The sequence below is a fragment of the Callospermophilus lateralis genome, chromosome 14 (assembly GCF_048772815.1).
Source record: "Callospermophilus lateralis isolate mCalLat2 chromosome 14, mCalLat2.hap1, whole genome shotgun sequence".
Taxonomy (NCBI): Eukaryota; Metazoa; Chordata; class Mammalia; order Rodentia; family Sciuridae; genus Callospermophilus; species Callospermophilus lateralis.
The window spans coordinates 59,812,169-59,835,593 of record NC_135318.1 but is presented as its reverse complement, the minus strand read 5'-3'; the positions used below and the strand labels follow the sequence as shown (position 1 = coordinate 59,835,593).

Genomic DNA, 23,425 nt, shown 5'->3' with positions numbered 1-23,425 from the left:
CTAAAAATAAGGATCCAGGGACTTAAGATTACCCAGTGAGGACCAAATATGCTTTCCAATAAACCACAGCAGTTCCACAGTTCCATAACCTCCTATATCTATAGAGGTTAAAAAAAAAAAAAAAAAAAAAAAAGACAGAAACAAGCAATTTGTCTATTTTTAAATCTTACTGCTTATAGCTAAGACATTGATTCTAACAGTAGGGGTTAAAATCAACTCATAACACAGAGAATGAGAACAAAAGCCATGACCTTTGTGTGAAGTCAGAGGTTGGAAAAGAATTCTCCTGCCTGTTGAAAAAGGAAAGAGAAATTGTAACCATTTCCAAGGTTAACCTGTGCAAATGGCAAAGATCAAAGGAACCAAACAAAATGACCTGGATCAAACCACCCCCTGATTCAGAGAATGGTTCCAGAGAAGTTTCCAATAAGCCTGCAGAACAAGAACCCAAAGCTTCGCATATGAGATTTTGTTCTAAAAGATGGCACAGCGGCCACAAAAACAACAGAGAGAACAGTGCAAAGAGTAAACAAAATAATGCTCTCTATAAAAACAAGATTACAAGACAGCCAAGATGGTGGATTAGCGGGAAGTGGCTTTTCTCCCAGCTGAGTGCCTCGGATGCGAGAAAACTACTTCTGGGAGGGGGGTGGGGGCACTGCAATGATATGCAATATTGGACAGAAGCCTTGAACATTGGGAAATTTGGAGTACTTCGGACAAGGCTAAGGAACAGAAGTGGACCTGAGCTCCAGGTGGGAGTGGGGAAAATTAATACTCAAGGTCACAAAATATCAAAAAGTACTGGGGAAAACTTGGAGTAGGAAATCCCAGGATTGGTGGGGCAGCCTGCCCTGGGCCGATCCAGAGGTTGTTCGACCCATTAAGCTAGAGCACAAAAGTCACAATCTGCCAGAGTGCATGGGGAGCCCAAGCATTTTAATACCTCTGTGAGACAATGGCACAAACTCGACCTGGAATTTATATCAGTGAGTTCAGGGATGAAATCAACACTTGAATCTGGCAGACGCCAACAGCAAAATGTAAACTGAGACTAGCAAAGCAGAAGAATTTCTGGCACTAAGAATTTCTGCCACAGGCTGGGCTTGTGGCTTAGCGGTAGAGTGCTCGCCTCGCGCGTGTAAGACCCTGGGTTCGAGCCTCAGCACCACATAAAAATAAATAAATGAAATAAAGGTATTGTGTCCAACTACAACTAAAAAGTAAACATTAAAAAAAAAAAAAAGAATTTCAGCCACAAAGACCATTTCGCCTGGGAGTAATACAGATTAGAGAGGCCTGAGAAAGCTCGTCCTCCCTTTCCCCACTTCAACCTCACAGCACCAAAGGACCAGTGGCAGAGAGAAAATGAACAGGCGGGCAGGGTGACTGAGCTCAGTGATCGGAAACAATCATTGAAAGACCAAACAAGAGCAGTGTCCCTGAACACTGTTCTAAACATCAGAATCTGCAAAATACTGACTCCCTCTTCCCAGGAGTGGTGCCCTGGAGAAAGTAGTGGGGGTACAGTCCTAGAAGTGGTTGATTCACTAATGCCCGAAAACTCCCCACACAATATCCCTACACCATAAAACACCTGGGGCTTACCAGACCTAATCCCCACCCCTGGGAGCTTCACTTGCAGAAATTCATCTCACAGAACACAGCGGCAACAATACCCTGGAAGTAAAGACAAAAGCATCTTCCATAGCTCTTCATCCCATCCTGCTATGAAGGGAAGCTGAGAAACAGAAGGGCAGTTTGGCACAGACAGTAGGCAAATACTCTCATTGATATTCTGTTATTTTGTTTTTGTTCTATTGTATTGTTTTCGAATGTATACTGATTGATACATGATAAGCATTTATGCATTTGAACTCATACATTTTTGTGTCTGCTTTTTCATTTTTAGCTTTTCTTGAAAGCAGATATTTTTTCATAGATTAAGATTTTTTAATTACTATATTTTGGATTGATTTTCTAACGTATCCTTCACAACTGTTTTCCTTTGTTTCTATTTGTTCTTGCCAACAGCCAAATTCTATTGCTCTTTCTCACTCTGCCTTTAATTCTTTTACTTCTATTTTTTGTTCTCCCACCTCATAAAAACATTGTCTCCTCTGCATTTGCTCTATTTACTTCTTGAATCTACAGACCCTTATCTACCACCCCATCTCTTCTTCTTTCCTCTTAACTCTATCTTCAACTGGACATTTAGACATATTCATATATCTTTATTGTTTCTCATTTCTATCATTTTCTTGAAAGTAGTTATTTCTCATGGAACAATAGTTTGAAGACTAAGATGTTTGATTAGAATATAATGATTTTATTCTTGTAATCTTTTACTTCTCTATTTTTTTACTATTTAATTTTTATTTTATACATTTTTTTCTCACACTTATCATTTCCTTCAACTCTTTCTCTTTTCCTCCCCTAGCAGCCAATATCTATTATTCTCTTTAATTCTTTCCATAATTTTTAAATATTTTTATTAGTTATTGATGGATCTTTATTTTATCTACTTATTTATATGCGATGCTAAGAATCAAACCCAGTGCCTCACACATGCTAGGCAAGCGTTCTACCACTAAGCCACAATCCCAGCCCTGTCTTTCTTCAATTTTTTACTTCTATTTTCTCTTCTCCTCCCTCATACTCATCACATCCTACATCACTTCTGTTTTATCCCTGTTCACTATGTGAAATTATAAACCATTTTGTAAACTTACTATTTTCATTATGGACAATAACTGATCATATCATTTCTGATTGTTCTGACAATCAACACTGTAGATTTCATATAAAGAGCTATTTGGTTTAATTCTGTAAACTGTTTGCATTGGTTGTTGTAAACTTGTGAGATACTGGACACTATAAGTCCACAGAATATAAACTGCCTTAGATGGGTAGACATACAAAATACATGAAAAAGCAAGGGAACAAATCATCCCAATAATAGAAAATATTTCAATAACAGAATCCACTGACACCACAGTGGAAGAAATGTCAGAGAATTTTAGAATGATCATATTTAAATTAATCTGAAGTAAAGGATGATATAAGAAACAAAATACTGGAAGCAAAGATCACTTCAATAAAGAAACGGAGTTTCTAGGAGGAAAAAAAAAACAATCAGAAATCTTCAAAATGAAGGAATCAATAAACCAAATCAAAAATTCATTGATTAAAAAAAATTCATTGATCAATATCACCAGCAGAATGGACCACTTGGAAAACAGTTTCAAGCAATGAAAATAAAACATATAATCTTGAAAATAAAGTTGAGCATGGAGAAAAGATGTTAAGAGGCAATGAAGAGAACTTCCAAGAACTATGGAACATAAAAAGACCAAATTTAAGATTTACTGGGATAGATGAAGGCTCAGAGATACAAACCAAAGGAATGGACAAATTTCTCAACAAAACAATATCAGAAAATTTCCCAAACCTAAAGAATAAAATGAAAAATCAAATGCAGGAGGCATACAAGATGCCAACTGTCCAAAATTACAACAGACCCTACACCAAGGCACATTATTATGAAGATGACTAACATACAGAATAAGGATAGAATTCTAAAGGCTCTCAGAGGAAAAAAACAACAGGTCACATTTAAAGGGAAACCAATTTAGATCGCATCTGATTTTTTCAACCCAGACCCTTAAAGATGGGAGGTATTACAATAATACATATCAAGCTCTGAAAGAAAATGGATGTAAAACCAAGAACATTATACCCTGAAAAACTAAGCTTCAGAGATGATGATAAAATAAAACCCTATAAAAAATCAAAGTTAAAAGAACTCAGAAATGGAAACTCTGCTCTACAAAGCATACCAACCAAAATATTTCATGAAAATGAAATGAAAAATAAAAATGAAAACCAGCAAAGCAGGGAATTGCACTAGAAGAATAGTCAATCGAAAGAGAAACTAATTCAAATTAAAAACCAGAAATAAATCAAAATGCCAGGGAACAAAATACATTTCTCAATAACAATGAATGTAAATGCCCTAAATTCATCAATCAAAACACACAGACTGGCAGACTGGAATAAAAAACCAGACCCAACAATATGCGTCTCCAAGATACACACCTCAAAGATAAAGACATGAACAGACTGAAGATGAAAGGATGGGGAAAAACATATCACTTACATGGATCTTGTAAACAACCAAGCGTTTCTATCCTCATAATGGATTTCAAGTCAAAATTAACCAGAAGGGACAAAGAAGGACATTTCATACTGCTCAAGGGAAATATACATCAATAAGACATAAACACACTCCTTATATCAATGGAGCATCTATGTGCATCAAACCCTTCACAATCTCAAGAATCAAAAGATCACAACACATTTGGGGTAAAAATGGGAGTTCATAATCCACTTGAATCTAATATATGTAATATGAGATGTCAAGAGCTTTGTAATATTTTGAACAACCAATAAAAAAAAAAAGATCACAACACAATAATACTGGATGATTTCTTTTGGAGGGAGGAAAAGTCTTCAAAGTAAAAGATAAAGAAGTTATAGAACTGAAAAATACAATTAATAATTTAGATGTAATAGACATATATAGAATATTTAATACATCAATGACTGAATACACTTTCTTCTCAGTAGCATGTGGATCCTTCTCAAAAATAGATCATTTTATAGTAAGTCACAAAGCAACTCTTAGCAAATACAAAAACTAGAAATAATACCTTACATTCTATCACATCATAATGGAATGAAATTAGAAATCAACAATAAAATTTAAAACTGAAGCTACTCTACCACTTGGAGACTAAATAATACCCAATGGATAGCTGAAGAAATGAAGGATGAAATAAAAAAATACTTAGAAGTCAATGAGAATAGTGATACAACATATAAAAATCTCTGAGACACTATGAAGGCAGTTCTATTAGGAAAGTTCTTTGCATTAAGCTCATTCATTAAAAGAATAGAAAGTCACTGAATAAATAATAATAACTTTACATCTCAAAGCCCTAAAAAAAGAATTAATCAACACCAAAAGGAGAAGACAGGAAACAAATCAGAGCCAAAAGTTAATGAAATTGAAACAAAAATAAATTTTAAAAAAATCAATAAAAAAGTTGATTTTTTGAAAAAAATAAAAAATTGATAAACCGTTCCCAAACTAGTGAAGAAAAAGAGAGAAAATTCAAATTACTAAAATTCACGATGGAAAAGGAGATATCACCACGAATAACACTGAAATACAGATGATAATGAAACTATTTTGAAAATCTATACTCCAATAAAATTAAAAAATCACAAAGTCATTGACAAATTTCTAAAGACATATGACCTACCCAAATTAAATCAAGAGAACACAGAAAATTTAAATAGATCAATTTAAAGTAAGGAAACTGAAGACACCATCAAAATCCTACCTCAAAGAAAAGCCCCAGGCCCAGATGGATTCTCAGGAGAGTTTTACCAGACCTTCAAAGAAACTTAAACCAATACTCCTCAAATTATTCCATGAAATATAAAAGGAGTGAACCCTTCCAAATTCATTCTATGAAGCTAGTATCACCCTGACACCAAAATCAGACAAAGACACATCAAGGAAAGAAAACTAGACCAATATCCATGAACACAGATGCAAAAATTCTCAACAAAATAGAGGCAAATCGAACACAAAAACATATTAAAAAGAGAGTGCACCATGATCAAGTGGAGTTCATTCCAGGGATGCAAGGTTGGTTGAGCATACAAAAATCAATAAATGTAATTCATCACATCAAAAGACTAAAGACAAGAAGCACATGATTAGCCGGGTGCAGTGGCACACACCTGTAATCCCAGCAGCTTGGGAGGCTGAGGCAGGAGGATCATGAATTCCAAGCCAGCTTCAGCAAAAGCAAGGCAATAAGAAACTCAGTGAGACTTTGTCGCTAAATAAAATACAATATACAAAAAAATACTCTGGGGAAGTGGCTCAGTGGTCAAGTGCCCGAGTTCAATCCCTAGGACCAAAAAAAAAAAAAAAAAAATCAAATGATTATCTTGAGATGCAGAAAAAGTATTCCACAAAATTCAGCAACCATTCATGTTCAAAATACTAGAAAAACTAAGGCTCTCAGCATTAAAAAAGCTATATATGATAAACCCAAGGCCAACATCATTCTTTTGTTTTTCATGTCTTTATACATGTACTTTTTTTTTTTGCATTACAACTCTTATTACACACATATATACCACAATTTTTCATATCTCTGTTTGTATATAAAGTATATTGACACCCAATTTGTGTCTTCATACATGTATGTGGGAGATCAACCTTGCACATGACTGAGTCACACTCCCCAGCTGGGTGCTGAGGCGCTCAGTCACAGAAATGTGGCAGAGCTTTCCCCATCCTTCTTGGGTTAGAGGGATGGGTGCCTCGTGCACGGGTGTGTCTTGCTACAGCCCCATGGGTGGAGGTACGCTCACCTATTCCTTTGTAATAATAACCCCTTGCCCTGTTTAGGATAGAATCTTCCATGGAAGTGTCTTGTGTGTGTCCCCTTCTCTTACTGTGCCCAGATGTCAGTCAACCTGCTGACAGTAGACATCATGAAGCTGGCCTCAGCCCCCGAAACCTGACCCCTTGCCTCATTTGAATAGCTTCTCCTCAATAAAAGGGGTCAGTGCATGTGCTCGCTCGCTCTCTCTCTCTCTCTCTCTCTCTCTCTCTCTTCCTGCGGACCCTTAAGGTCAGAGGAGCCGTCACAGCGACCCCAAAGAAAAAGGTACTTGTGTCTCTTGTGTAGTTATTTTGCGCAGCCTAATTAGCCCAGTTCAATTGGGGGGACCCCTGAGGCTTTTAGTCCACAGAACAGAAACCTGGCACATGTACTTTGGATAATGATATCCATCACATTCCACCATCCTTGCTAATCCCCTCCCCTTCCCTTTCCCTCCCACCCCTCTTCCCTATCTAGAATTTATCCATTCCTCCCATACTCTCCCTCCCTACCCCACTATGAGTCAGCCTCCTTATATCAGAGAAAACATTTGGCATTTGTTTTGGGGGGATTGCCAAGGCCAACATAATTCTAAATGGAGAAAATTTGAAAGCATTCCCTCTAAAAAATGGGAACAAGACAGAGATGCCATCCTTCACCACTTCTATTCAACATAGTCCTTGAAATCCTAGACAGAGCAATTAGACAAAAGAAATTAAAGGGATACGAATAGGAAAAGAAGAGTTCAAACTACCCCTCATTGCCAATAGGGGTAGTTTGAGCTCTTCTATATTTAGAAGACACAAAAAACTCTACCAGAAAACCTCTAGAACTCATAAATTAGTTCACCAAAGTAGAAGGGCACAAAATAAACATGCATAAATCAACTGTATTCCTATACACCAAAGCAAATCAGCTGAAAGAAAAACCAGGTACAGGATCCCATTCACCCTAGCCTCAAAAACAAAAACAAACAAAAAAACTTGAGAATTAATCTAACAAAAGAGGTGAATGACTTCTACAATGAAAACTACAGAACAGTAAAGAAAGAAATTGAAGAAGACCTAAGAAAATGGAACTATCTCCCATGTTCTTGGATAAGCAGAATATTGTCAAATGGCCATACTATCAAAAGTGCTATACAGATTCAATGCAATTCCCATCAAAATTCCAATGACGATCTTCATCAAAATAAAAAAGCAGTCATCAAATTAATATGCAAAAATAACAGGCCCAGAATAGCCAAAGGAATCCTCAGCAAGAAAAGTGATGCAGGAGGCATTCATTACAAGTCCTGACCTTAAATTATTCTACACAGACATAAGGACCAACAGAACAGAATAGAAGACACAGAGACATACCCACATAAATACAGTTACCTTACACTAGCAAAAGATGCCATAAACACATATTGGAGAAAAGAGAGTCTCTTCCACAAATGGTGCTAGAAAAACTGGAAATTCATAGGTAGTATAATGAAATTCAACCCATATCTCTCTCTCTGCATAAAACTCACTCGAAATGGATCAAGAACCTAGGCATTAGACCAGAAATCCTGCATATACTAGAAGAAAATGAAGGACAAACTCTCCATCATGTTAGCTTAGGAACCAAATTTCTCAACAAGACTCCTAAAGCCCAAGAGATAAAATCAAGAATCAATCAATGGGATGTTATCAAACTAAAAAGCTTCTTCACAGCAAAGGAAATAATCCTTTATGAAGTGTGAAGAGAGAGCCTACAGAATGGGAGAAAATCTTTACTACTTGCACCTCAAATAGAGCATTAATCTCCAAGATACATAAAGAATTCAAAAAACAACTCCTAAAAAAACAATCACCTAATCAATAAATGGGCAAAGGAACTTAACAAGACACTTCAAAGAAGAAGAAATATGAGTGGTCAACAAATTTAGGAAAACATGTTCAATCTCTCTAGCAATTAGAGAAATGCAAATTAAAATTACACTGAGATTTCACCTCACTCCAGTCAGAATGGCAATTATCAAGAATACAAGTAAAAATAAATATTGGCAAGGATGTGAGGGGAAAGATTCACTCATACATTACTGTTGGGACTGCAAATTGGTGCAACCACTATGGAAAGCAGTGTGGAGATTCCTTAGAAAACTTGGAATGGAACTACCATTTGACCCTGTTTTCCCACTCCTCAATATACATCCAAAGGACTTAAAATCAGCATTGAGGTGATGCAGTCACAACAAAATTTAGCAGCTCAATTCACAATAGTCAAGCTATGGAACGAACCTAGGTGCCCTTCAACAGATGAATTGATAAAGAAAATGTGATATATATTTTATATACACACACACACACACACACATACACACACACACACACACACAGGAATATTAAGGAATGAAAGATGAAAGTTTGGGAATTTCAAGATGGAGGACCAGAGGGAGGCAGCATTTTGTGTTGCTCTGTGATCCAGATCTCATCTAGTCAGAATACTGCATCTCTGAGAGTGTTATAGGACCCCTATACAGCTAGTCTCTGCAGAAATTACCAGCGCTGTGACCCCGCAAAGGGCTCTGGGCCTCAGGGTTTGAGCAGGAGGCAAAATTCAAAGTTCCAGTTCAGGCAAGACTGGGCAAGCACCTTAGCATAATCACCTATCAACACATCTGCAGACCTCCAAGACTTCACTCCGCTCCCACACAGGTCACTCAACTGCTCCCTACCCACAACACAACGCCATTGCCTGGTTCCCCCAACCTCACTAGATACCCCGGCCCTGAAAGCAGACCACCATCATCTTGGATCAACATTCTTGCCATATTAGGTGGGGGCAAGTTCCCAGATTGGATCTCTAGGGGCCAGTGGATTTCCGCAGAAATCACCAGAACTGCGACCACCCGCACAGAAATCAGAGCCTCTGGGCCCCAGTAAGTCTCCAAACTCCAGACCCAAAGCCCGCAGTTCTAGCTCATGCATGGCTCACAAGCGACTTAGCAGAAACACCTATCAGCACCTCTGCAGACTCCAGACTGAGTGTCGTTCCCTCGCAGATCACTTGGCTGCTACCTAGCCACAGCACAAGTCCATCGCCCAACTCCCACCACATCACCAGACACCCTGGTGCTGGAAGCACACAGACTTCATCTTGGAAAACCTTCCTCGCCATTTTGCGGGGCTATCAGATCGGATGACCGTTTGAACAGGAGAGATCTTGGAACTCTACAAGAGCACTACAAATTTATAGGGTAAACACGATAACACACCAGATCCATACAGCAGGAAAGAAAGACATATGAGCAACACGAAAAGACAAAGGAAGAAAATACCACAAATAAATCAAGACAACAGATCATTAGAAGAATTGTAATATACAGCAGAAAAAAGGACAGAGAAACACTTCAGGATATACATGGTTAAAATGTTTTGGGATCTCAAAGAAGACATAAGAGAACAAATACAGGCAGTGAAAGATCACTTCAACAGTGAGCTACATAAACAAATCCAAGAAGCAAAAGATCACCTCAACAGAGAGATAGAGATTATTAAAAAAAAAAAAAACCAGAAATCTTTGAAATGAGAAGAAATAATAAAACAGATTTAAAACTCAAATGAAAGCATCAGCAACAGAGTAGACCACTTAGAAGATGAAATAAATCATCTTAAAAAGAACATAGACCACACAGCAAAAATGATAAGAAACCACGAGCAGAACATTCAAGAAATATGGAATAGCATAAAAAGACCAATTTAAGAGTTATTGGGATAAAGGAAAGCATAGAGGTCCAAACCAAAGGAATGAATAATCTATTCAATTAAATAATATCAGAAAACTTGCCAAACATGAAGAATGAATTGGAAATCCAAATTCAAGAAGCCTACAGATCACTGAATGTACAAAATCACAACAGATCCAGGCCAAGGCACATTATAATGAAAATGCCCAACATGCAGAATAAAGAGAAAATTTTAAAAGCCACAATAGAAAGGAATCAGATTATATATAAGGGAAAATCAATTAGGATAACGGCAGATTTTTCAACTCAGACCCTGAAAACTAGAAGATCATGGAACAACATATATCAAGCTATGAAAGATAATGGGTGCCAACCAAGAATCTTGTATCCAACAAAATTAAGCGTTAGATTTGAAGATGAAATGAAAACCTTCCATGATAAACAAAAGCTAAAAGAATTTATAGCTAGAAAACTGGCACTACAAAACATCCTTGGCAAAATGTTTCATGAAGAGGAAACAAAAAACAACAATGAAAATCAGCAGAGGGAATTAGTACAGTAAAGGAAAGACTAATCAAAGAGGAAAACCAACTCAAGTAAAATAACAAAAATAAACAAATATGGCTAGAAATACAAACCATGTCTCAATAGTAACCCTAAATGTTAATGGCGTAAACTCATCAATCAAAAGATATATGCTAGCACTTTGGATTAAAAACAAAAAGACCCAACAGTATGTTGCATCCAGGAGACTCATCTGATAAGAACTGACATACACAGACTGAAGGTGAAAGGGTTGGGAAAAATCACACCATTCACATGGACTGCGGAAGCAAGCAGGGGTTTCCACATTCGTATCAAATAAGGTAGACTTCAAGCAAAGGTTAATCAAAAGGGATAAAGATGGACATTACATACTGCTCAAGTGAACCATACACCAAAAAGACATAACAATCATAAATATATATGCCCCAAACAATGGTGAAGCTATGTTCATCAAACACACTCTTCTCAAGATCAAGAGTCAAATTGACCACAACACAATAATCTGGGCTGACTTTAACACACCTTTCTCACCACTGGATATATATTCCAAACAAAAGTTGAATAAAGAAACTATAGAACTCAATAACACAATCAATAACTTAGACTTAAATGACATATACAGAATATTTCAACCTGCATAAAGGGATATACTTTCTTCTGAGCCGCACATGGATCCTTCTCTAAAATAGACCATATACTATGCCACAAAGCAACTCTTAGCAAATACAAAAAAGTATCGATACTACCATGCAATGTTATCAGATCATAATGGAAGGAAATTGGAAGTCAATGACAAAATAAAAAATAAAAATTTCTCCATCACATGGAGACTAAACAATATGCTACTGAATGAACAATGGGTCACAGAAGACACCAAGGAGAAGATTAAAAAATTCCTAGAGGAAAATGAGAACATAGACACAACATTTTGAAATCTCTGCAACACTATGAAAGCAGTACTAAGAGGAAAATTCATTGCATGGAGTTCATTCTTTAAAAGAAGAAAAAGTCAACAAATAAATAACCTCATACTACATCTCAAAGCCCTAGAAAAAGAACAACAAACCAGCAGCAAAAGCAGTTGAAGGCAAGAAATAATTAAAATTAGAGCTGAAATCAATGAAATCAAAACAAAAGAAACAATTAAAAACATTGACAAAACTAAGTTGGTTCTTTGAAAAAAATAAATAAAATTAACAGACCTTTAGCCACGATAATGAAGAGAAGGAGAGAGAGAACTCAAATTACCGGCTATCTATTTTAAGCCTCAGGCCAACATCATTCTAAACAAAGAAAAATTGAAGGCATTCCCTCTAAAAATTGGAACATGACAGGGATGCCCTCTTTCACCACTTCTATTCAACATAGTTCTTGAAACACTGGCCAGAGCAATTAGACAAATGAAAGAAATCAAAGGGACATGTGTAGGAAAAGAAGAACTTAAATTGGCACTATTTGCTGATGATATGATTCTATACCTAGAAGACCCAAAAAGCTCCACCAGAAAACTTCTAGAACTAGTAAGTAAATTCAGCAACGTAGCAGGATATAAAATCAACACCCATCAATCAAAGACATTTCTGTATATCAGTAACAAAGCCTCTAAGGAAATGAGGAAAACTACCCCATTCACAATAACCACAAAAAATAATAATAAGATACTTGGGAATCAACGAAAGAGGAGAAAGATCTATACAATGAAAACTACAGATTCCTAAAGAAAGAAATCAAAGAAGACCTTACAAGATGGAAAGATCTACCTTGCTCTTGGATAGGCAGAATTAATATTATCAAAATGAACATACTACCAAAAGCACTATATAATTTAATGTGATTCTGATCAAAATCCCAATGGCATTCCTCATAGAAATAGAAAAAGCAATCATGAAATTCATCTGGAAAATAAGAGACCCAGAATAGCTAAATCAATCCTTAGCAGAAAGAGTAAAGCAGGTGTCATTGCTATACCAGACCTTAAACTATACTGCAGAGCAATAGTAACAAAAACCATACTACAGAGCAATAGTAACAAAAACAGCATGATATTGGCACCAAAAGAGACAGGCAGACCAATGGTACAGAATAGAGGACACCCTCAGGATGCAAAACACCATCTACTGGAAGAGAAGAAGACAGAATTCCAGGAGTGCAATTTTTCCCTTGTTTCCTTTTTTCTTCTTAACTCTTTCTTCTCTCTTTTCCTTTCTTTTTTTTTATTCCTTTCTCTTTCCCCCCTTTTTTCCTTCTTCTTTTCTTTTTACTTTTCTTCCTCCTTTTCTTCCTCTCTCAACCTCCCAAGGTTACTATTTTTTCTACATGTAATTTACTAAATGCAAATAGGTGCTTGTTTCTATGCTTCTTATTGTCCTCCCACATACTTAACTACCCTAAAATACCTCCTGTCTATTCTCCTGCTAATAACCCCCTTCGTTAGAGTTCTCCTCCAGAGTAGCTAATATATATTAACCCCATACCTTCACATCTTTCCCCCTCAACATAACATCCCATGCCTGACTCTCAGTTCTCTATACGGCACCAGAAACTGAATGTCTTTTATGAAACTAATGAATATATTTTAAATAATAATTGAATCCAACATCTCTAGACATAAAAACTAACTATAAATGTATTAATAACAAAAACTAGCTCATAGATGATGTATAGTTGATATTGGGAACTGTTAACATTGTCTCCCATCACAAAGGAGAGATCTCGGAACTATACAAGAGCAATACAAATCTATAGGGGAAAAACAATAACACAACAGTCACACAGAGCTGGAAAGAAATGTGAGCAGCATGAAAAGACAAGGAAAGCACCACAATGCAGTACAATTCAACATTAGAAGAGGTAACCCAATTTCTAATAAGATTAAGTCTCACACTAAAAGCCTATTTACTCCAGTTCCATCAAAGTACAAAAAAAGTTTAAACAAAAAAATTACAAAACTTTATGAAAAAAAGAAGAAGAAGAAAAAAACACCTTACAGTTGCAAACTGAGCAGGCATTAGAACTGACTCAAATATGGTAAAGATGCTGGAATTACACTTTAGGAATATGAAAATGTTCTGAAGATGAACTGTGGTGATGGTTACACAAAAATTAAAGGTACTTAGCCACTTAAAATGATTGAGGTAAATTTTATGTTATGTTTATTTGTCACAATAAAAAAATAAAATCAAGGGGGAAGAAATGAGGTATAAAAGCATGAAAAGACAGGGAGGAATTATAAACGCATATTGGTAAGTGGGAAAAGTCATTCTGAAAAGGCAACATACTGTATGGTTCTAACTATGACACTGCATAGACAAAACTGGAAAAAGTTTTAGTGAGAATATCAGGTTTGCCAGCATTTGAGAGGAAGGGAGAGAGGTGTGAATAGGAAGAATACAAGGGATTCCTAGTGCACTAAAACCATTCTGCAAGATGTTTTAATAGTATTACTCTGTATAATACAAATGTCATTATTCATTTGTCAAAATCACAGAATATACTAAACAAAGAGAGAACCCTAATATACACAATGGGCTTTAATTAATAAGGACGTTAATATTGGTTTACAAACTGTAACAAACATTCTGCAGTAATACAATAAGGGAATAGGTGAGGAAGAAAGGGGTAAAATAGTTAATTCTGCACTTTTTGCATTTTTTTACAGACATAAAACTCCTTCCCAAAAAGGCATATTATGTTATTTAAAAAGGATAAAACATCTGGACAGAGGACTATAGAGGAAATAAAAGATGGGAACAACATTCTAAACAAACCAGACCTAATAGGTTGGACACAGAGCCAGATGGAATAGAACTGAGATTCCAGATTAAATCCATATATCTATGGCCAAGGGATTTTTCAACAACAGTGCTAAGATCATTCAATGGAGAAATAGTCTCCTCAACAAATCATGCTGGGTTATCTCATACAAAAGAATGAAGTTAAACTCTTTCTTAACACCATATAAAAAAATTAACTCAAAATAGATCCAAAGCCTAAATGTAAAAGTAAACATTTTAAAAATCTTTATATCAATTACCAGCAAGGGAAGCCTGCAAAAAAGGTGACAGTCTCTACAGGCTATGAGTGTTTGGTGCCTGTGTGGTTGGCAGTGTATAGAGCAAAATAGGAAAGAGTGAGAAAGAACAAGGATGGATGGTTGTCTGAGGTGCAGCCTGGCCAGAGACTCAACAGACAGTGGGAGAAGGAACAGGGCTCAGCCTTCAGTACTTAGCCTTCATCTCTGCTGACAGGGTATCCCCTCCTTTGCCAATACTGTGAGATGCTATGGAGGGAACGCATTCCTTTCTGGTTGTTATATTTTAAAGTCACAGACAGATAGCTCTCACTTCTAAGGAACCGGTCATTGATTACTAAGTTGTGGGTGAATCCTATGTTTATAACCTTCACTTTATGACTTCCCATGGTAACCTTCTTTAGGCAAGGTATGAACCAATGTGATCTCATGACAACTCCTGCTACAACTTCCTTGCAATAAATTTACTGTGCTGGGAACACAGCGATAAGGGTGTGGGTGGTTGGTGTGGAAGACTAGATAAGTAGGTGACAACTGGCCCTTAAAGGAGTCTGGGAACACTAGAAGTGACTGTGCCTAAATAAAGTGAATATAATATTCTGAAATATCTGAAATGTGAGCCATGAACAGCCATCACCAGCCTCCTGAGAAAAAAAGCTTGGTGAAGAATTAGCCTCCATGGTTTCTACTCCCTACTTTCCTACTTTCCACTTGAGCTGACAGTGTAAGCCCCTTATTGAGGTTGGGAATGAGGTGGCAATAGCTGCACATTTCTCCAGTGCATATTCAGGAAGAACTGGGAAGTGCAGGGTGGTTGGAGTTCCCAGATACAGGCATAAGAGAACAGAATACAGCCCAGAAGTGCCCTGTGGTGCTAGCCTTCTCAGAACTCAGAAAAGAATGGCCTGCCCTCTGGTTGCAGCAGGAAGTTGGAACAAGAACTTTTTCCTGATGTTAGATTCTTCCCTTCCCTACTACCTCTCCCTTAATTTTTGAAAGAAGACTATACACTGAGATGTAGCTCTAGGGTCACTAGAAGGAGGTCTGACAGTCTGTATGTATGAATGCAAGAATGTGTACATGTGTTCATTTGCAGAAGTCCTGACACCAGTTGAGGCACTGTAAGCCTCTTCATTGGCAGAGACTTGGCATTTGTTTTCTAATTTAAGAGAATAATAGGCCTATCCTTAGGGAGAGATTTTAGGTAGGCATTTTTTCCTGTTGGCATCCTCTTGTATGGGTTTATGAAAGAGGGAAATGGATAAGTGATTATCTCTAATCGCAATACAGCTGTCATTTGTGCTACACTGAATTTGTGCTACTGCATTCTTGTAGCCATCTTTCTTTTGACTGCAGCAGTATTTATCAGTAGCTCAAAATGATCTATTTGATGCAGGGAAGTAAAACCTTTTTCATTTACAAAAGAAAAAGAGGGCTTAGGTTGTAGGTTAGTGGTAGAGCAATTGCCTAGCATGTAAGAGGCCCTGGACTTGATCCCCAGAACTAGGAAAAGGAAAAAGAAAAAAAAAGAAGGTACCTCCCGACACACAAACACACACAATGACAGCTATAGGATAATTGGGCTACATCTTCAAGTTCACATGATATACTGTTTTGACACAGAAGCCTTCTTACTCAGTACAAAATGACAGAAGGCCTTAAAAAGACAATGAACAATCTCCAGAGGAGTGAAATGGAAGTTGGAACATAGGAACAGGCAATGGGGACTCAGGTACCACAGTGTAAATAAAATGATAAGTTGTAATTAAAATATTGATTCCCTAATCATTCTGGCAAAGACCCACGACTTCCTATTGTCTTTGCCCTTTTAATTGTTTTTAGACTTTCCCAGTACATACAAACTCAAGAGTCAAAAGCAGGAATTATGTTAGGCTTCCTAACAGGACCTGCAGCAGCTACTACTGTCCCTTTACAAGAGTCAAACAGGCCTGTAAATGTGTTTTTTTGTGTTCCATTTATTAAAACAGTTGCATATAATTAATTTTCATGTACTATAAGAAATTATTAATTAAAATAGACTAAAAGTGAATCTTAAATGGGGAGAAAGGTTTGAGGATGGGATAGAAAAGGACTTTTTGATTTAAACAAAACAAATGGTGTATTTGAGTATTTTTCCGGGTACTGATGGGGTAGATGCTGGGATGTCCCTGTAGATTAGTTCCAGAATGGGGTATCCATATACACTGCATTAACAGACCTGTTCAACTCTTGTAAAAGGACGTTAGTAGCTGCTGCAGGTCCTGTTAGGAAGCATCATATAAAATTTCTGGTTTATTCTAAATGTCACCATGGAAGTCATTTGACTCTTGCCTTTATCTCCTTTTATGGTTACTATACCCATCCAAGTCTTTTGGAGGAGGGGAGAAAAAGAGATTTTAAATAAAAATGTCTAGAAATTTCTTTCAAAAGGAAAAACATAGGGATAGGTCTTTGTAACCTCATATTTGGCAATAAATTCTTAGATGCCACCAAAAGCATATTTAAAAATAATAATAATAGATACATTGGACATCTTAAGAAATAAAAGCTTTCATACTTCAAGAGACCCTATATGACCGGGCATGGTGGTACATGCCTGTAATCCCCAAGGCTCTGAGGCTGAGGCAGCCTCAACAATTTAGCAAGGCACTAAGTAACTCAGTGAGACCCTGTCTCTAAATAAAATATCAAAAAAAGGACTGCGGATGTAGCTCAGTGGTTAAACACCTCTGGATTCGCTCCCTAGTACAAAAAAAAAAGAGAGGGCTGGGGCTGTATGTAGTTCAGTGGTAGAGCGCTTGCCTCGCACGTGTCAGTGTCAGGCACTGGGTTCAACCCTCAGCACCACATAAAAATAAATATTGTGTCCGTCTACAACTAAAAAAAAAAAAAAAAAAAAATTTAAAAAGAGAGATACTCTATATAAAAAAAATGTAAAAAAAAATCAAAAAAACTGCATATTATATATCTGACAAAGGAAACATATGAAAATATAACAATTCTTACAACTCAATAATAGACAAATAACCCAATTTTAAAATGGGCAAAAAATAAGCCAATCCCAAAAAAACAAAGGCTGAATGAATGTTCTCTCTGAAATGCAGATGCTGACTCACCATGGGGGGGGTGGGATTCAGCCACCTGACTGGACAGGGTGGAATGAGGGGGAAAGGGATGGGAATGGGAAAAGGGATGGGAATTGGAAAGACAGTAGAATGTATCGGACAAATTTCCCTACGTTCATATATGAATACATGACCAGTACAACTCCATATCATGTACAATCACAAAAATGGGAAGTTATAAGATGTACACTTGTATCAGCCCCACCAAAAGTAAAGCTGGAGGCTATAAAGGAAGGGTCCTTGTGTGAGAGTACTTAATAATAATGATCACAAGAGTCACAAATTTGTCCTGAGTTAATTTGAGTCTGATTTCATAGACTCACAAATCTTCCTAACCTCCTACCCTTGATGAACTTGACCCATTTTTCAGGGATAAGATTCTGAGTTACTGTACTCATGGTTTTTCAGAGACTGGCTGAAATATTGATTGTTTTGTGCTAATTATTTACAAAAAAGTAATGCTTTGCTCTCTTTATTATCTTAGCATGATTCTTGCCCCATGTATGCCTTGTCCAGTCACCACCATCTGCCCCTGTAGAACTCAGAACTGCTCTGATGCTGAATCCCCTTAACTGTCCACACCCCACCAGATAGAGAATAAGGACTTTGGGTTACTTCCCCCAACTTAGCCCCCTTTCAGCAGGAAGCAGTTTGGAGATGTTGTCGCCTATTTTTCCATAGAAATGTTATGTAGAAATAACAGTAGGGAAATGTAACAGTGGTCCACTTTATCCTTTGAATATAACCCTTGCTACTCTGCCACTGCCACTTATTTTTTAAATGGACTTATTCCTTTCTCTACCTCTCTCCCAGCTTTCCTAATCTCTTTCCCTCCCTAATCTCAGGGAAAACAGGATTACCTTTCTTCCCCAACCTAGGCAGAGTTATATGTCCCTGAATACACACCCACCATAGAAACAAGTAATACAGACTTTAGGGATGGTACCAGAAGATCTTAAAAATGACTGTCTCCCAAATTAATAAGTGAATTACAACTTCAGACAGAGAACATGTAGAATGTAGCCTTTGTGTCACCTCTTTAATAGCCCCCTGTTCCTGCTGATGGGCAGAATCACAATCTTTGGGACAGGAGTCCCCTGTGTTTCTCCTTTGCTAGCAAAGCAATAAACCTTTTTTCTTTTTTTTCAAAAAGAAAAAAAAGAGTGGGGGGGAGTTACATTCCATGTATGTATAATATATCAAAAATTTTAACTAAAAAGAATAAAAAATAAAAAATTTTTTTAAAAGAATGGACAAAAGATCTAAATATTTTTACCAAGCAGGTATACAAATGACCAATAAGCATATGAAAAGATGTTCAACATCATTCGCCACAGGGAAATACAAATCAAAATTACAATGAGGTACCATTTCACATGTACTAGTATAGCTATAATCAATAAGTCAGATAACAAGTGCTAGTGAGAGTGTGGAGAAACTAAAACTTATGTACACTGCTAGTAGGAAAATAAAATGGTACAGCCACTTTGAAAACCAATCTGTTAGGTTCTAAAAGGTTAAATATAGAATTACCACCTCTACCAGCAATTCTACTCCTAGATATATACCCAAGAGAAATGAAAGCGCATGTTCACACAAAAACTTGCACCCACATTGACAGCAGCAGCATTTCTAACAGACAAAGATGGGGAGGAAAAAAAAATTATGTTCATCAGCTAATGAATGGATCAACAAAATATTATTTACACAATATATCATTATTCAGGCATAAAAAGGAATGAAAAAAAATACATGCTATGTCACGGCTGAATCCTGAAAACAATTATGCTATGAAAGAAGTAAGTCACAAAAAAACAAACAGTATGATTCCATTTATATGAAATACACAGAAGACACAAATCTACAGAGACAGAAAATAGAATAATGGTTGCTCAGGAGAATGAAAGATGGGGGATATTATCTAAAGTGTACAATATTTCTTTCAGAAGTGAGGAAAATGTTCTAAAATTGACTATGATAATAATGGAACCTATCTATGAATACATTGAAAGCACTGAATTGTCATGTTAAATTGTGTGGGGTGAATTATATGTCAATAAAGCTGTTAAAATGTTTTTAAATAAGACAATTAAGCCCTTGACATAATAAGTTAAAAAATCTAAGCAAACTAAGGAAAAAGTAAAATATTAAAATAAAATTATTATATTAAAAAATGAAAAGTAATAGCATTAAACTTAAATTCAAGAGCTGCTTCCTTGGGTGAAAAATAAACCCCTACCAACTCAAATCAAGAGAAAAATAAAACAAAATTAGAAATCAGAAATGAAAATAACTACATAAAATTGAAAAATAAAGAACACTGTGTTCAGTTAAAATTGAAGACTAATAACTCCATTATCATTAATTAGAAATCCTTCCTAGAAAATAACAAAGTACCAAAATGAAAGAAAAAGAAAGTGCCTATAGATAAACTATAACCCTGAGAGGAATCCAGAGGCATAGTTTCACTGGTGAAAAAATTTCAAAACTAAGGGGAAAATTCATATAGATTTAAACCAATTCAGGACACAGACTAATAAAACATCCTAGGCCTTTTATGAAAATGGCATAATACCAACAAGGTAAAAGGTTCAGTCTTGTATTCTCTCTCTCATCTGTGAAACGGTAATCTGCTGGAGTGGGGGCTTGAGAATAACATTGAAGAGTGCTGGAGGCTGACAGAGGAAATAGATTACCAAGCACTGTCTATAACTCAGTTAAAATTGAAGACTAATAAATTCTAGTGACACATTCCACAATGAGTTATGTTCGCCAGCCTGGCTCAGGTATTTAGGGGACCAGCATGAAAACAAAAACAGTAAAGGCTCTGAATCCCTCACTTCCCTGAACTCTTAAAAAAGACTTACAACTGGTAACATTTTGCTTTGGATTTAAACAGTTCCGTGGCTTATCTCAGTCTCAATAACAGGACTAGAAACTTAATCAATGCCCACTAAACCACCACTAAAACACCTTTCCTACCTAGTGAGAGATGTGTAAAAGAGGAAATCAAGAATTAGAATTTTATTATTTACTTTGAACAGATTAAGTGAAATTAATGTTTCCTATTATTTGATCTCATCCTCTGAACACTTTATACTGCACTAAATGCTACACAACTAATATATCTTCAAAAATTTTCAGAACTGAGAGTATAGCTTAGTAGCAGAGTGCTTGCCTAAGTATAAGCAAGGGCCTGAGTCTGGTCCTTGGCATTGCAAAATAAAAATTTAAAAATTCATAGTTCATAAATTTCTAGCAAGGAACACTGAACTTTATTCCTTTAAACACTTTTCAACTTTTGCCAATAAGTTTTCATGTCAGTGAACTAAAGGAAAAGTTAGCTTAATACTCATTACATCCCCTTAACACTATCTTTAATACAGAAGACCACCTACATCTTCATATATTTTCTAAGGAAATAATAATTGATTTCTCTAAAAAACAAAAACAAACAAAAAACCCCTGGGGAAACACTGGGCTCTAAGAAGCAAGATTCTTCTAATACACAGATAAGTCACTGTTATAATTTTCTTACACTGTCTGTAGTGAGTTCATTTAGAATTCCTACTGAAGTCCTGAAGGTATAAATTTAAATATTCATCATTATTCAAACAAGAGGTCATAAAACAAAATAAGTTAGGAGACTTCATTCAAAAGTACGGCTTCAGGGACTGGGGTTATAGCTCAATGGTAGACCGCTTGCCTACCATGTGTAAGGTCCTGGGTTCAATCCCCAGCACCACATTAAAAAAAAAAAAAAAAAAAAAAAAAAGTAAATAAAATGAAGGTATTATGTCCATCTACAACTAAAAGAAACTATTTTTTTTTAAAGTATGGCTTCAATTATGGTCTAAGTGTAGATGACTTACAATTTAAAATCTCCAGTCAGAACCTCTCCTCTAATCTTCAAAACTAAATTCATAATCTTAGCACTCACCTAACCAATTCCATTACCTCCCCCATGGCCACCAACCCACCATAAGCTTGGCCATATCTCAATATTAGCACAGCATTCACTCTATAACCTAACTCGTGAACATGTCCTGTCCAATCCATTAAGGGTAAAGATTTTGCTTTGAAAGTACCTCTTGAATCTGTCCACTTTTCCCCTATATCAATACTTTCCTATTCCAAAATATCATTATCTTTGCATGGCAATTTTGCAGTGGCCTCCTAATTAGTGTGCCTCTTATCACTGCTGTTCCCTAAGCCACCCTGCTATCACAGCAGTTCACTCTGCTACAGTGATCTTTCTGAAGCACAAATCTTATACACCCCTTTGTTTAAACATTTTCACTGATTTCCCAAATCTCCAAGCATAAAGCCCCTAAATCCCTGACACAGCACACAAAGCCTTGCAGTCTGTACTCAAACCACATTGGCCTTTAGTTCCTTGAAAATGCCAGGCTTACTCCAACCAACATTATCTCTCTTCATGCTTTTTCCTCAACTAAAAGGCTCTTTCTTGCCCTTTGTCTAGTTAACCTTAGTCTGTCTTCTGATATCAGTTTTATCATAACCTTCTCAAAGAATTTCTCCACCTTCACTGACAAGGCCAGGTTACCTTAGCAAATACTAAAATAATAACTTTCATAGTACTTTAGCATCACATGGGTTTTACTTTTATGTGATCATCTGAATTTTATCTGCCTCCCTCTCTAGCCTCCAAATACTAGGAAGGTAGGGACCAAAAATGTTTGTGTTCATCAAGGTTTCCTTAGCATCCAGCAATATGTGCCACATGGTGAATTCTTAATAATATTTGCATAATGAGTTACATACCCCCTGGAATGTTTACCAAGCGAAACAACTGCTCTTTGCTGATCACCAGTCTAGAGCATCTCTGTGATGATGGAACTGGTCTATGAGATGGAATTGGTCTATATATTTCTGCTCTGTCCAATGTTAACCACTAGCCAAGCATGGCTAAAGAGCATTTGACAAGTGATTAAAACAAAGGAGACACTGAATGTCTAATTTTATCCCTCACCCCCAATTTCGTGCTTGGGATCAAACCCAGAGTCTTGCACATGTTAGGCAAGCACTCCACCACTGAACAACGCCTTCCAAACCCTGTAACTTTATTTATTCTTAACTAAGATACAAAGACCCACAGGTGGCTAGTGGTTCCAGTGAACAGCACAGGTCTTGCTTCTTGTAAAGCAATAAATTATATGTATGATTACTTTCAAAATGATCTTTGCGGACCAACCACAAAAAGCTCTTTATCCATTCTGAATTACATTGTGTTTGGGGCTGTATCACAAATCTCTTGCATTTAAGTCCCTCCCAAAAGCTGGGGGCACATTTATGGATACAAACGGGGGTCCGGAAAAACACAGTCTGCAGGAAGCCCGGCAAGACCACCAGATGACGCAGTGGACACATTCACTCTATTTCTTTATGGGGACTCCTGCACTTCAATTAAACTCATCTGCTAATTATCTCCTCCCAGCAAGTTATTCCCAGTGCGGCCACTCTCTCCCCCCAGTCCTACGCCGCCCTTTTCCCTTCCCTCGGGGCATAAAAAGCCCCA

General features: G+C 36.8%; 1 protein-coding gene across 1 annotated transcript in view; it reads right to left on the bottom strand.

Annotated features, from left to right (window-relative positions):
• Positions 1-23,425, bottom strand: part of Alms1 (ALMS1 centrosome and basal body associated protein) — a 202,822-nt gene that overhangs the window by 178,725 nt on the left and 672 nt on the right. The window contains exon 2 of the mRNA XM_076833468.2: positions 22,410-22,412. Coding sequence (XP_076689583.1) covers positions 22,410-22,412 — 3 coding nt within the window. The remainder of the gene's footprint in view (positions 1-22,409; positions 22,413-23,425) is intronic.